This window comes from Indicator indicator, chromosome 11 (genome assembly GCF_027791375.1).
Source record: "Indicator indicator isolate 239-I01 chromosome 11, UM_Iind_1.1, whole genome shotgun sequence".
NCBI classification, from domain to species: Eukaryota; Metazoa; Chordata; class Aves; order Piciformes; family Indicatoridae; genus Indicator; species Indicator indicator.
The window spans coordinates 6,230,848-6,243,971 of NC_072020.1; the positions used below are offsets into that span (position 1 = coordinate 6,230,848).

The following is a 13,124-nucleotide window of genomic DNA, read 5'->3' on the forward strand; positions in this document are numbered from 1 at the left end:
CTAGAAGTCATCTAGTCCAACCCCACCTTTTCAGTGTTGTAACAAACAAAAAATGCTGTAGAACTTTTCATTTCATTTCTTATGCTCACTGAACTGAGCTGTGAACAGACTCTGACAAAGCCAACCTCCATTCTCTTACCAGATTCCTTAGGTATGCAGAACATTGTCCTAGGTCATTACCCATCTGATGGTAGCTTGTCTTCTCCTGAGATAAAATGTGTCATTTTTGATCATTTCTTTCTTACCACAAAAACTGCTGTGGTGGAGATCTTTTCAAACCTCCAGTGTTGTAGGGGTGTCAGGAGTGACCTGTCTAATGTGCTGGAAAAGCTAATGCCAGCTGGGTCACTGAACTCTGACAACTTGGATTACATCTCTGAAAAACAGAAAGAAAAGGGAAAACAACAGGCAGGAGTAAATAGACAAAATGTGATCTTAAGTCTGCTGCTTTGGGGTTCTTGCCTTTCTGGTGGGGATGTGGCCTCCATTTCACCTGGGAATGCCCTCTGAGCTTCCCGCCTGTGAAGTACTCACTGTGAGCAGCAGGTGATTGGGATATTCAGTATCAGAATGGTGTGGCCAGCAGGACCAGGGAAGGGATTCTCATAGAATCCTGGAGTGGTTTAGATTGGAAGGGAGCTTCAAGATCATCCACTTCCAAACACCCTGCCATGGGCAGGGACACTTCCCACTTAGTCCAGCTTGCTCAAGGCCTCGTCCAACCCGGCCTTGAACACCTCCAGGGAGGAGGCAGTCACAAGCTCCCTGGGCAACCTGTGCCAGTGTCTCCTCAGCCTCACTGGAAAGAATTTCTTCCTCATCTCCAGTCTCAATCTACCCTCCTCAAGCCTCAGTCCATTCCCTCTTAGTCTAATTACAACGAGTCCTTCCTAGCTTTCTTGTAGGCCCCCTGGCCTCGGCAATGGTGAGGCCACATCTTGAGAGCTTAGGTTCACTTTGAGGGTCCTCACTCCAAGAAGGACATTGAGGGGCTGGAGCATGTCCAGAGAAGGACAAGGAAGCTAGAGGAGGATAACAGGGATATACAGGATAACAGGGTATAACAGGATAACAGGGCTGGTGAGGAGCAGCTGAGGGACTTTGGGGGTCTTTAGTCTTGGCTTCACTGTGCAAAAAATCCAAGTTGTTCTTTATTGTGTCTTAACTCTGCCCCAACCTTGCTGTTCCCCAGGCCTCATTGATGGTTATGCAGACGAAAAAACATTTCTGGAAAAACAACTCCAGGAAAAAATGGATGTAATTGACCATCTTGAGCAAGAGCTGCTGTGTACAGGTAACAAATTGCAGGAGTTAGAGGCTGAACAGCAGTTGGTCCAGGAGGAAAAGGAGTTACTCTCCAGACAGAAGGATGCCATGAGAGCAGGCGTGGGGCCAGTAGAGCAGCGTATGTATTCCTTACAATCTTTCTATGAGATTCTCTTCTGCCTTCAATTAAAACAAAAAATAATCTTGCTTTTCTCCCCCCTCTTCTTAACCATTAATAAAAATAGGATAAAGTAAAATGTGATATTTTCATACCTGATGCTATCATAACTTTTGTCGATACATAACCAAAAAAAGGTGGAATTTTCAGAAGTGTTGAGCAGTCACACTTGTTCTTTAAGCCAGCAGAAGCTTGATGCCTCTGAAAATCTGCTTCTAGTTAGATTATTGCTGGAGGTATCTTGAAGTTAGCACCTAGATTTAAAAATACCAGTCTAAAAACTTTCCAAATAGACTTTTAGTGGGACTAGCAGGCATATCTACCAGAATGTGACTGAGCCACACATGATGACTGTACTCAGACACAGGAGATACTATTTTCTAACGAATTTCCTCTTTTGAGGAAGAATGGCACAAACGTTGGATGATGAGAAAAGCCAGCTACCTACCAGTAATGAAAACTCTCAGCACTGGTGGTTAAAATTCCAGATAGATACCATGTCAATGCCATCTAACTACCTGCTTACTCAAAACCCCCAACAGTTACCTTCAGGTAGTAAATCACAGAATGGTTTGGAAAGGACCTTCAAGATCATTCAGTTCCAACCCCCTTGCCATGGGCAGGAACACCTCCCACTAGACCAGGTTGCTCAAGGCTTCATCCAACCTGGCCTTGAACACCTCCAGTGTCTTTTAATTCTTCCTTAAAACTAATAGCTTAATATTCTATGTCTGAGAAGGGAAGAAAATGAGAACACTGATGTTGTAAGAGCGCTCATCAAGGATTGCAGTGCTTGCATAGTAAATTTTGTTTAGTTTCTGAACTAGAAAGTTAATTTTATTTAAAAGTTTCTGAAAGTTGATGGCAAGTTATGATGCTAATATTTTTATAAATTACACATCTTGGTGTGAATTTGCAATTTCCTGCATCCATTTTGCAGAGCAAGGAAATGTTAAGCTTTCTGCTTTGTAGCATAGATGATCCTCATCTAGGATTCCAGTCTGGTTATTTGTTGTATGTTTAGGTTTCTAAAGATTTCAGAGTTCTTCTCATGCATAGCACCTGTAGGGCTAAAGGAGTTCTAATAGTATGTATAGGTACTTCTGTCATGCACACCAGAGTAACCACATTCCCTAAGCTATGCCAACAACTTTGTCATAAAATGCCACATCTACCTCTGGCTTCATTTTCTCTTACATTGTTGCGCCACAAGAAAACTAGAGCTGGCATGTGAATTACTTTGCTTCTTTTTGTTTTTGTTTTTGTTTTCTCTCTCTCTCTCTCTCTGTTCTCCTAGGCCTAGTAGATGCTGCAGTCGATGCAGCTTCCCAAGCAGGTGTGTTTGTACGTTGCATGGCCAATCTGTAACTGGGTGGAAGACTGACATTGTACTGACCATTGTTAATCAGGAGTTTATTGGGCTTTTGGCTTACTGACTGACTCGTAATCCTTACTGGCCTGCAGCTTTGATGTTGTGTTTCATGCTCAGGTTTACATTTCACTAACCACATTTCTTATCATTTCCAAACACTGGAAGCAAATTTATCAATAACCATCATCTTATTCACCTATGAAATACAGATACTTAGATGCTATTGGAAGGATATTTTTGTAGCCTTTTTTCCCCCTCTTTTATTTCCAAATAGAGCTGACTCATTATGCTAACTAAAAACTGTGTTATTTTGCTACATAATGGCTACTTAGAACTGAGAATTGGTTCAATATGATGTAAGATGATGGTGCCTGAAGGATCTTTCTGCTCTAGTCCAAGTAAATTGTATTGTTTCTGTCTAAATACCAATCATGTTTTGAAGATTCTCCAAATGTAACTGCACTTTACAGTTTGGATTTTGCCTGAAGGGATTGGTATGGTTAGTCAATGTGTACTTCAGTGGGCTGTGGCTTAAGAGTGTTGATAGAGTGGTTGGGGCCTTTACTCTACGTGCTTGCCAGCTTTTTCATGAGGACTCAGTATTTGTCATCCATGCAGTCACTGTGGTTTTACAGAGCTCCAGTTACAGGTCAGTAATTTCCCTCTCTGTCTGCCCAGCAACCTCGCTAAGGCTTTCAATATTCCCTTCAAATTCTTTCTCTGTATCATGTTAAATGATGAAGGCTGGGAGTGGATTGATTTTACTGATGCTGGGGATGAGAAGAGGGTTTGGGTTTTCTGTACTTCATTGTTAATCCCTGTGTTGACTCTAGATGCAGTTTAAACCCATGCATTTGCTCTTCAATTTTGCAGAGAGAATTTATATGAAACCCTTTAATCCATACAAAAATTAACAGGGATCTGATACGACATCACTAAGCAACCTGAAGATTAAAGGATAATGATTATGATACAAATTTGCTCTAGTAGTTCTCTTGATTATTTCTCAGAAGAAAATATGTTTTCTACAAAAGCAGCAAAAACCCAAACCAGTTCACATCCTCTGCAGAGTACAGCATGGGGAGTGGTTTTGCTTTATTACGTTGCTAACCATTCATACCTAAAAGTAGCATGTGATGATCTTTATTGTAACCAGAATTGCTGGAGGAAACAGAAAAGCTCATGAAAGAAAAAATTGAAGTCCAGCGTCAAGCTGAGAAGGAGAACGATGACCTCCGGCAGCAGGTCAGAGTCTTGGAGGTAGACTTGGAAGAGCAAGTCAGTCGGTTCACAGAGATGGAGCAAGAAAAATATGCTGAGCTAATGGACTTGAGGCAGCAAAACCAGGCTCTGGAGAAGCAACTTGAGAAAACAAGAAAATTTCTGGATGTAAGTGTGACAAAAGGCTGGTTTCATGGGGATGGGCAGCTGTGCTCAGCTTTGGGTCGGGGAAAAGCTTTTTTTCTTGCAGCTTTGGAGCACACAACAGTGACAGTGTTGTGGATGCTGTTTCAAAAAGTTAGCTCACATCTTGAGAAAATTTATTTGAGCTGCTTGCTTAGGGCTGCTCTGTATTTCTAAATACGACTTCAAAAGTAGGCTTCAAAACTGTTTAAAATAATGGGGAACTCCTAAAATTAATGAGGAACTGAAATTTTGGGGGGTCCTCATTTTTAGCAATTGGTGGAAATTCCATATTTTTCTGTCAGAATTAGTCTAAAGGCTGTGCAAGGTGCTGCACCTGGGGCAGGGCAATGCCAAGCGCAAGCCCGGTCTGGGTGGAGAATGGCTGAGAGCAGAGCTGAGAAGAACTTGGAGGTGCTGGGTGAGGAGCAGCTCCCTATGAGCCAGCAGCATGAGCTGGCATCCCAGAAACCAACCCTGTGCTGGGCTGCATCCAAAGCAGCTTGGGCAGCAGGGTCAGGGAGGGGATTCTGCCCCTCTGCTCTGTTGAGACCCCACCTGGGGTCCTGTGTCCAGCTGTGGAGCCCCCAACACAAGGGATATGGAGCTGTTAGAGCAGGATCAGAGAAGGCCACAAATATCATCATAAGGATGAAGAATCTCTGCTATGGAGACAGGCTGAGAGTGCTGGGGCTGTTCAGCCTGAAGTAGAGGAGGCTCCATGGAGACCTTAAAACAGCCTTCCAGAATTGGCAGGGGGTCCTAGATGAATGATGGAGACGGACCTTTTAGCAAGGCCTGTGACAGGACAAGCAGTGATGATTTTAAGCTAAAAGAGGCTAAATCTAGACTAGATATGAGGAAGACATTTTTTACAAGGGTGGTAGAACACTTGCATAGGTTGCTCAGAGAGGTGGTGGAAGTCCCATCCCTGGAAATATTCAAAGTTGAATGGGGCTCTGAGTGACTTGATCTAGTGAAAGACATCCCTGCTTACTGCAGGGGAGTTGGACTGGATGGCCTTTAAATGTCCTTTCCAGCCCAAAGTGTTCCAAGATTCTGTGTATTAAGTAGTCAGCTTGCAAGCACAATTTCTCTAGGTTTCTTTTATAGTTTTCCAACATAGTATCCAAGAATCCACCTCCAAATATGAAGCTACGCCTTCCAGCCGGGGATTTGTCCCCAGGCACAGTGACTGTGGCTCAGCTGTACCCAACTTCTTCCTGCCTCAGGCTGTCTCTGCAATTTTGCTTTAGATTCTACCCCATTTCAGCAAACCCCATCTTCCCCGCCTCCTCCTTCTCCAATCAAATGATGTGTCCACATAAATTCCTAACTTCCAGGAGCAAGCCATTGACCGAGAGCACGAAAGAGACGTATTCCAGCAGGAGATCCAGAAGCTGGAACAGCAGCTAAGAGTTCCCCAGAGGAGTCAGCCTGTCAGCGAGCATCAGAACAGAGAGGTGATGCATTTTATTGCTTGTTCTCAGTGACACACTGGCAGCTGTTAGGAGACTGTCATGGGTGGTGTAACTCATCTGCATCATTTACAAGCCAGGAAGGTAGATCCCCTGAGGTGAGGAGTAAAGAGTTGGAGGAAAGTGGTGAAACTGCCTCTTGGGGGGCTTTTTAGGCTGTTTATCTGTTCTCAGTAGGCTTTTTTTTATGCAACTCTGTTTTGAAAATTCACTATTTTCAAAAGCCTGTGGCAACATTTCAGGACTCCTTTAGCAGTAGGACAACTTCTGATGTTGCTTTGGAACATCCTCAGTAGGCAGGTGAAGGAAATGAGTTCCCAAGGTTTAGCCCATAAGATGTTTTATTCTCTGAGCCTCCACAGAACTCTCTCTCCACTGAAGCAAACGTAGTGACTGTGGAACAGCAGCTCAAGGGAATCACAGGCAGCTCTCTTAGACCCTGCAAAGTTGAGAGGCAGCAGTGCAAGTGCTGTGTGTTACAAAGCTTGTGCATGTTCTGCTTGACCCATTCTTTGTGAGCTAAATTGCATTTTGGTTTTTTTTTTGTAGCTTTTCTTGTATCTTGCTTTTTGAGCAAGGCTGGTATTTGTGCATGCTTTTCTTGCCTGATTTTCAGGATGAGAGTGTCCCTCGTTCTGTTGCACTGCTGTTTTCAAATCAAGGCTCTTCCTGAGGTAGTTCAGTTGCTGTAATTTAATTCTTCAATGTCAGCAATATTGATGTTCTGTATGATATAGTTTAGGGCACAGGCAGCAATAGAGTATAAATTGATATATATGATAAAATATATATATTTTATATATATATATATCTAAGTTGTTGAAATATTTATTTACTTGTTATTCTCAGATTTAATTATATATTTAATGAGTTTTTAAAAAAACAATTTTAATACAAAGATTTGTAAGAAGTCTTCCTCTCAAAGTATCCAGTCACTGCTGTGTGGTATGCTGCATGCAGTGTGACCAACAGGAGGAGCAGGGCAGACTGTCCCCCTGCTCTCTCAGCACTGGGGAGGCTATACCTTGAGTGCTGGGTTCAGTTTCGGGGCCCTCAATTCAAGAAGGACCTTGAGGGGCTGGAGCAGGTCCAGAGAAGGGCAAGGAAGCTGATGAGGGGTTTGGAGAACAGGGCTGGTGAGGGGCAGTTGAGGCTCACAGTCTTACTCTGCAGTCCATTTTGGTGTCAGTTAGGTGGAGTATTTGACAAGTGCACATCTTGTCATTATTTCTCATGCTTGCCTGAGGTAGCTGCTGTATTTTTGCAGAGTTGCATGGGTTTCAACTGCTCTTCTCCCATGGCTGAAGCCCTCAGTGCTTTCTGTTGATAACTTCAGTTCTTTCTTGTTGTTGTATCAGCTTAGTCTGTCAACTTACTCCAGGGAGGGCTGTTGTAAAGAGTCAGCTCTAGACTTGATTTTTTTTTTTCTTTTTCCATTTCTCTCTCAGGACTTTTCTATGGTCACTTCAGACTTTGATGTTACTCATGGATGGATAACGTGAATAATACCATCCTGTCAGCTTTCTGTTCTGGTCCTCTTCTCTCCTATCTAATGAAATGCTTTGAGTCTCCTACCTCTTGGCTACATCGTATCTTCCTAATTGTAAATACTGAAATCAGTTTCTTGAGTGGGACAAACATTCCTTTCCATGTCTCTTGCTCAATTGCTTAGTTTAACTCAGGTCTTAACTCTCTGCATCAGGCCTAATGCCATGGATTTGCTACACATCTTTCTTCATTGCTTCTATCTCATTGCTCTCGACAGCTCTCTGAAAGGGGGCTGGAGCCAGGAGGGGATTGGGCTCTTCTCCCTAGCACCAGGAGACAGAACAAGAGGAAATGGCCTGAAATTGTGCCAGGGGAGGTTTAGATTGGGGATGAGGAAAAATTTCTTTGCTGCAAGAGCAATCAGGGATTGGAACAGGCTGACCAGGGAGGTGGTGGAGTTCCCATCCCTGGAGGTGTTCAAGAAACGTGTAGCCATGACATGGTTTAATGGCTGTGATGGCTTTGGGTTGGTGGTTGGACTCAATCTTAGAGATCTTCTCCAACCCAAACAATTCTATGGTTAATCACTTCTGAAATCCTGATAGAACTGGTCTCGTTCCAGTCTCTGCTACTTCAGTAACTCTCTCAATGTGTTGTTTGTGAGCAGCAAACATCTGAACTAATGAAATTCAGGAAGCTTTGTTTGGATGATTTTTCCCCTATAAAAAGTGAAGTTCTATCATCCAGCACATCTGTTTGGTCCCATTTAACAAACCCAGCAACAAAACAAAGCTTCTGTTTCTGGAGCTTGAGGTGGTATAATGATTCTCTGCAGTGTTAGACCTAGTGAGTTTTAGGATATGTCAGGATGTCACCAGACAACTCCTTATTTTGCCATGGACTTTTAGAACTCTGATATTTCTCAAAGATGCAGATAGCACCCTGACCTTAGGGTCCAGACATTCTATCTGTAGATGTTGAAGGCTGCATAGGGATGCCATGCTACTTGCTTTTAACTGACTAGAGAGTCTGAAGGCTTCAGAAGGACAAGCAAAGCAGCAAAGCCTTCCAGTCTAGTGCAAAACATTAACCTTCTTGCCATATTGTCCCCAGGTTGAACAGTTAACAAATCACCTAAAAGAAAAAACAGACAAATGCAGTGAGCTTTTGCTCTCCAAGGAGCAACTTCAGAGAGACATACAAGAGCGAAATGAAGAAATTGAGAAACTAGAGTGCAGGGTAAGAGAGCTGGAACAAGCCTTAATCATCAGTGCAGACAACTTGCAGAAGGTATTGCTTGCTCTAAAATTCTCCTGCATTTACCACTTTCTTCTTTTCTTGACAACAAAACTGTCTGTCTTGTTTCTTACTCGTCTGATTTGTCTTCAAAGGTGGAGGAAAGGAAACAGTTTGGCACCATCATAGTAAAGGGAGAATTACCTCTTGAAGCACAACTGCAAGCTGAACGAGAAGCTGTGGACAGAAAGGAGAAGGAGGTAAAATACCTGTGAAATGTTCCACTGATTATAGTTTGTCAGTTTTTGCTTTCTGTTGAGTTTTGTGAATTCTGCAGCTGAAATCTGTGACCAGATCAGAGAGACAGCAGCCCAGATCCCTTTGAAATGCTCTCGTGAGCTGTGACAATTGCTGTTGTTGTCTACATTAATGCTTATGACTTGCAAGAATGTTTCTGAAATCAAAATTCATCCCAATTAAGAAAAACTTCAGAGTGATTTCAGCTGATTATTGCTGGGGTTTAAAATTCCATTGGGTTTAAGGACTCAGAATGTCACTGAGCACACATTCTTTTGTTTCTGCATACCAAAACAGTTTACCATAGACATTGCACTTGCAAATGATGACCTGGAATTTTTGGTATGGCTGCCTACTCCTTTTCCATCATTTATTTTGGAAACACAGGTCACAAACCTTGAGGAGCAACTGGAGCAGTTCCGAGAGGAGCTGGAAAATAAAAATGAGGAAGTTCAGCAGCTGCACATGCAACTAGAAATTCAGAGGAAGGAGTCCACTACACACTTGCAAGAACTGGAACAAGAGAACAAATTATTTAAGGTAATTGTGTCACAGAGAAGCCTAGAGATTTATTCTCCCCATTCCCCAGAAACAAGTCCTTGGAAAAAGCCAAGATGCCAACTTCTTTCTCAAGCTTTCCACAGTTCAAACTGAAAAATATTCAGGAGCTCAGCTAATCACTTCTTGTTCCATGCAGATTGTTTATTCATCATGCAATTGTTTTGGTTGGAAAAGTCCTCTAAGATCATCCAGTCCAATCATCAACCCAGCACCACCATGGCCACTAAACCATGTCCCCAGCTACCATGGCCACACATTTCTTGAACATCTCCAGGGATGGGGACTTCATCACCTCCCTGGGCAGCCTGTTTCAATCCCTGATCACTCTTGCAGCAGAGAAATTTTTCCTCATCTCCAACTTAAACCTCCCCTGGTGCAATTTCAGGTCATTTGTCACTTGTTCCTTGGGAGAAGAGAACAACCCCCACCTGGCTCCAGCCTCCTTTCAGGGAGCTGTAGAGAGCAATGAGGTCTCCCCTCAGCCTTCTCTTCTCCACGCTAAACACCCCCAGGTCCCTCAGCTGCTCCTCACCAGCCCTGTTCTCCAGACCCTTCCCCAGCTTCCTTGCTCCTCTCTGCACTTGCTCCAGGCCTGCAATGTCCCAATGTCCTTCTGGGAGGGAGGGCCCCAAAACTGAACCAGCACTCCAGGTGTGGCCTTGCCAGTGTCCAGAACAGGAGGACAATTATTCCCTGGTCCTGCTGGCTACACTGCTACTGATCCAGGTCAGGATGCTGGTGGCCTTCTTGGCCACCTAGCCACATCCTGGCTCAACTTCAGCCAATTGTCAACCCACACTCCCAGGTCTTTCTCTGCTGGGTAGTTTCTAACCACTCTGCTCCACGCCTGGTGTCTTCATGGGGTGGTTGTGACCCAAACGCAGGATCTGGTATATGGCTTTATTAAACCTCATGCAACTGACCTTAGCCCATGGATCCAGCCTGGCCAGGTCCCTTTGGAAAGCCTTCCTGTGCTCAAGCAGATTCCTAGTCCTGAAATGCACACACTAGACTATTCAGAAAGCTTTATGACAACTGCAGCATGGTTTTGGGTTTATTTTTCTCCCTAGGATGAAATGGAAATACTGGGACTAGCAATCCGGAAATCTGAAGATGCCACCATACCAGACCATCGTTTAGTAGCTGGGAGACTGGCTCGCATCATGCAAGAAAAGGAGCAGGAAATAGAACATCTTCATGAGCAAATTGCAAGCCTGCAACAGCAGCTTGAAGGCACAACTGATAACAAAGTACCTGCTTTTGAAATCTTGCTTCAGAGTCCTACTTTGTGTTGCTAGCTCTTTGAAGGGAAGAATACCTGTGTCCCCTTGCCAGTTCCATTAATCTTCTCTTGCTGCCTTTTTAAAGGCATTTTAAAAATGCAAATGCTTCTAGAAGTTTCCAGCAGCCCTTTAGGCCTAATCTGGTTTTCCTTTTTTGTCTCTTTTTTTTTTTCTTTTTTTTTATGAAGGATATTCTTTGCTTGCTATTATTCTGCCTTATTTCTGCTTGAAGTTTCATCTTCAGTTCTTCATTCCTTGTTCTTCTAATACTTCTGAACCATTGTAGAATCCTAGAATGGCTTGGGTTGGAAGGGACCTTAAAGATCATCTAGTTCTAGCCCTCTTGCCATGGGCAGGGACACCTTCTACTAGACCAGGCTGCTCAAGGCTCCAGCCAGGCTAGTTTTGAACATTTCCAGGCTTGGAGCCTCCAGAGCTCCTCTGGGCAGCCTGTTCCAGTACCTCATCACCCTCACTGCTGAAGAAGTTCTTCCTAATGTCTAATCTCAGTGCAGCCTCTTCCAGTTTTCTGTGGTCTCAGTCTAAACAGAATGTTATAATGGTATTTTTCAACACAGTAAAAAGGTCCCTTTGTTTTCAAAATGCATATCCACCTAAACTAACTGTGTGCTACATAGATCTATTGACCATGTGAATGTGAGTGGTACCTGTGTATGAGGAACACAGTATCTGTATAATCTAAACACTGCACATTAGAACATGGGTGGAGTTCAAACATCCACCTGTTCAGTGTCTTTAGAGTTCTGTGTTGGGATAACTGAGTCCATTTAGTTCAATTTAGAATCTGGAGTTTCTACTACACATGCAGAATGCTTCACTTGCAGTGAAATTCAAGACTGAATTTGGGAATGGAATACTGTGCCAGCTAATGCCTGAGCTACTTAGTAACTTCTCCAATTCAGAAAACTCTTTGATGCAAAGAGTTGGGGAAGGTAAATTTGATTCTTCTGCAAATTGTTTTTGAGGTAGAAGATTGCAAATAAAGGGTTGGTGACCCAAATGTTAGTACTTTCCCATTTTGCTGCCTATTCTCCTTTTAAAATGTACATTCAAATTCTTGAATAAGGGTAAGAATCATGACATTAATAAAGAAGTGGAGATAACAAATTTCAGCCATCATCAGGATGCATCATCCAGGTGCACTCCTGTGCAGACTACCCTAAGTGATCCTGCTTTGGCAGGGGGGTTGGACTTGATGATCTCTTGAGGTCCCTTCCAACCTCTAATGTACTGTGATATCTGTCCTCCATATGGTGAGTTTGAGGATAGTTTAAGTTTTAAGCTTCATAAATATTAGTTCCTTGGAGTTCTTTGAGTAAAAATAATACATTAAACCTTGATTTTATGAGAAGATTGAATTAGCAGATATAAGAAAAATTATCTTAGGGTGTAATAGTTACCCATCATGAAGTTCTTACCTTGTTTGGGTTTTTTCCCCAGGTTATTGAAGAGCAAAATGAGCATATAAGGGAGCTTGAAGCCCGGGTAGAATGTCTGAAGAGTGATCAAGAACGGGTGAAGAGAAAAAATGATGAGGAAATAGAGCAGTTGAATGATGTCATTGATAAGCTTCAGCAGGAGCTGGCAAATATTGAACAAAAAGTGCCTGCAGACATTGCTGCTCTTCAAGAAGATGCTGACAGTCTGAAACATACTCTTGAAACAGTTATGGCAGAAAAGGAGGCTTTGGAGAAGCAAGTAGAAATTGTAAATGTGGAAGCATCTCAGACAAAGAGTGAGCTTGAGGAAGCTAAGTTAAAAATGACCCAGCTAGAGCAAGAAATAAGTGTGTTAAAAAAAGAGAAATGCAAGTGTGAGCTGAGGAGAAGTGATAGGGAAGAACCAGAAGACAGAAGCAAGGGGAGAACTGGAATACTGGAAGAAGGATTATGTGAGAAATCAGAGTTGCTAGATCAATCCCAGCTTCAGCCTTCAGATGAGAATACAAGAGTCAGCATCAGCAAGATGGAGCTGCAACTGGAGCAACTTCAGGGATGTGTTAAGGAAAGAGATTCAGAACTGGTCCAGTCCTACAATAAAATAAAAGACTTGGAGGAGGAAAGGAAAGCAGAAAGAGAAACACTTGAAAAGAGGATATTAGAACTGGAAAAGACTCTGCTGGAAAAAGTTGCTGCTGCTCTTGTGAGTCAGGTTCAGCTAAATGCAGTTCAAGAGCAGAGGAAATTCATGCAGGAAACTCAGGAAGCTTCAAGCTGTGTGGAGCAGAACAATGAGGATGCCCAAAAAGACAGTTTGAGTGATGGAGCCCAAAGTGAAACTGAATCAAAATTATTACTCTTAACCCAGAGGCTTGGTGAGATGGAGGACCAGCTGGCACTGGTGAACCATCGCTTGGAGTTAGAAAGAGAAAATGCCAAAGGTGCAGAGAAGGAAGCTAAAGCAAAGGAAGAGAGACTCTTTGAACTTCAGCAGCTACTGCAGGGGCTTCAAGAAAAGCACAGTGGAGAGGCTCAGAAACACATGGAGCAAGAAGAAATGCAGCCACACCAGGTACTTCATGCCATTTTCTCTTGCCTTGT

At 43.1% G+C, this 13,124-nt stretch overlaps 1 protein-coding gene across 1 annotated transcript in view; it reads left to right on the forward strand.

The window, feature by feature from the left end:
• The window catches only part of LOC128970108 (A-kinase anchor protein 9-like), a 42,005-nt gene that overhangs the window by 3,447 nt on the left and 25,434 nt on the right, over window positions 1-13,124 (forward strand). The window contains exons 3-10 of the mRNA XM_054385128.1: window positions 1,193-1,405; window positions 3,973-4,205; window positions 5,564-5,683; window positions 8,300-8,476; window positions 8,578-8,682; window positions 9,107-9,259; window positions 10,351-10,530; window positions 12,025-13,095. Of these exons, the coding sequence (XP_054241103.1) occupies window positions 1,193-1,405; window positions 3,973-4,205; window positions 5,564-5,683; window positions 8,300-8,476; window positions 8,578-8,682; window positions 9,107-9,259; window positions 10,351-10,530; window positions 12,025-13,095 (2,252 nt within the window). The remainder of the gene's footprint in view (window positions 1-1,192; window positions 1,406-3,972; window positions 4,206-5,563; window positions 5,684-8,299; window positions 8,477-8,577; window positions 8,683-9,106; window positions 9,260-10,350; window positions 10,531-12,024; window positions 13,096-13,124) is intronic.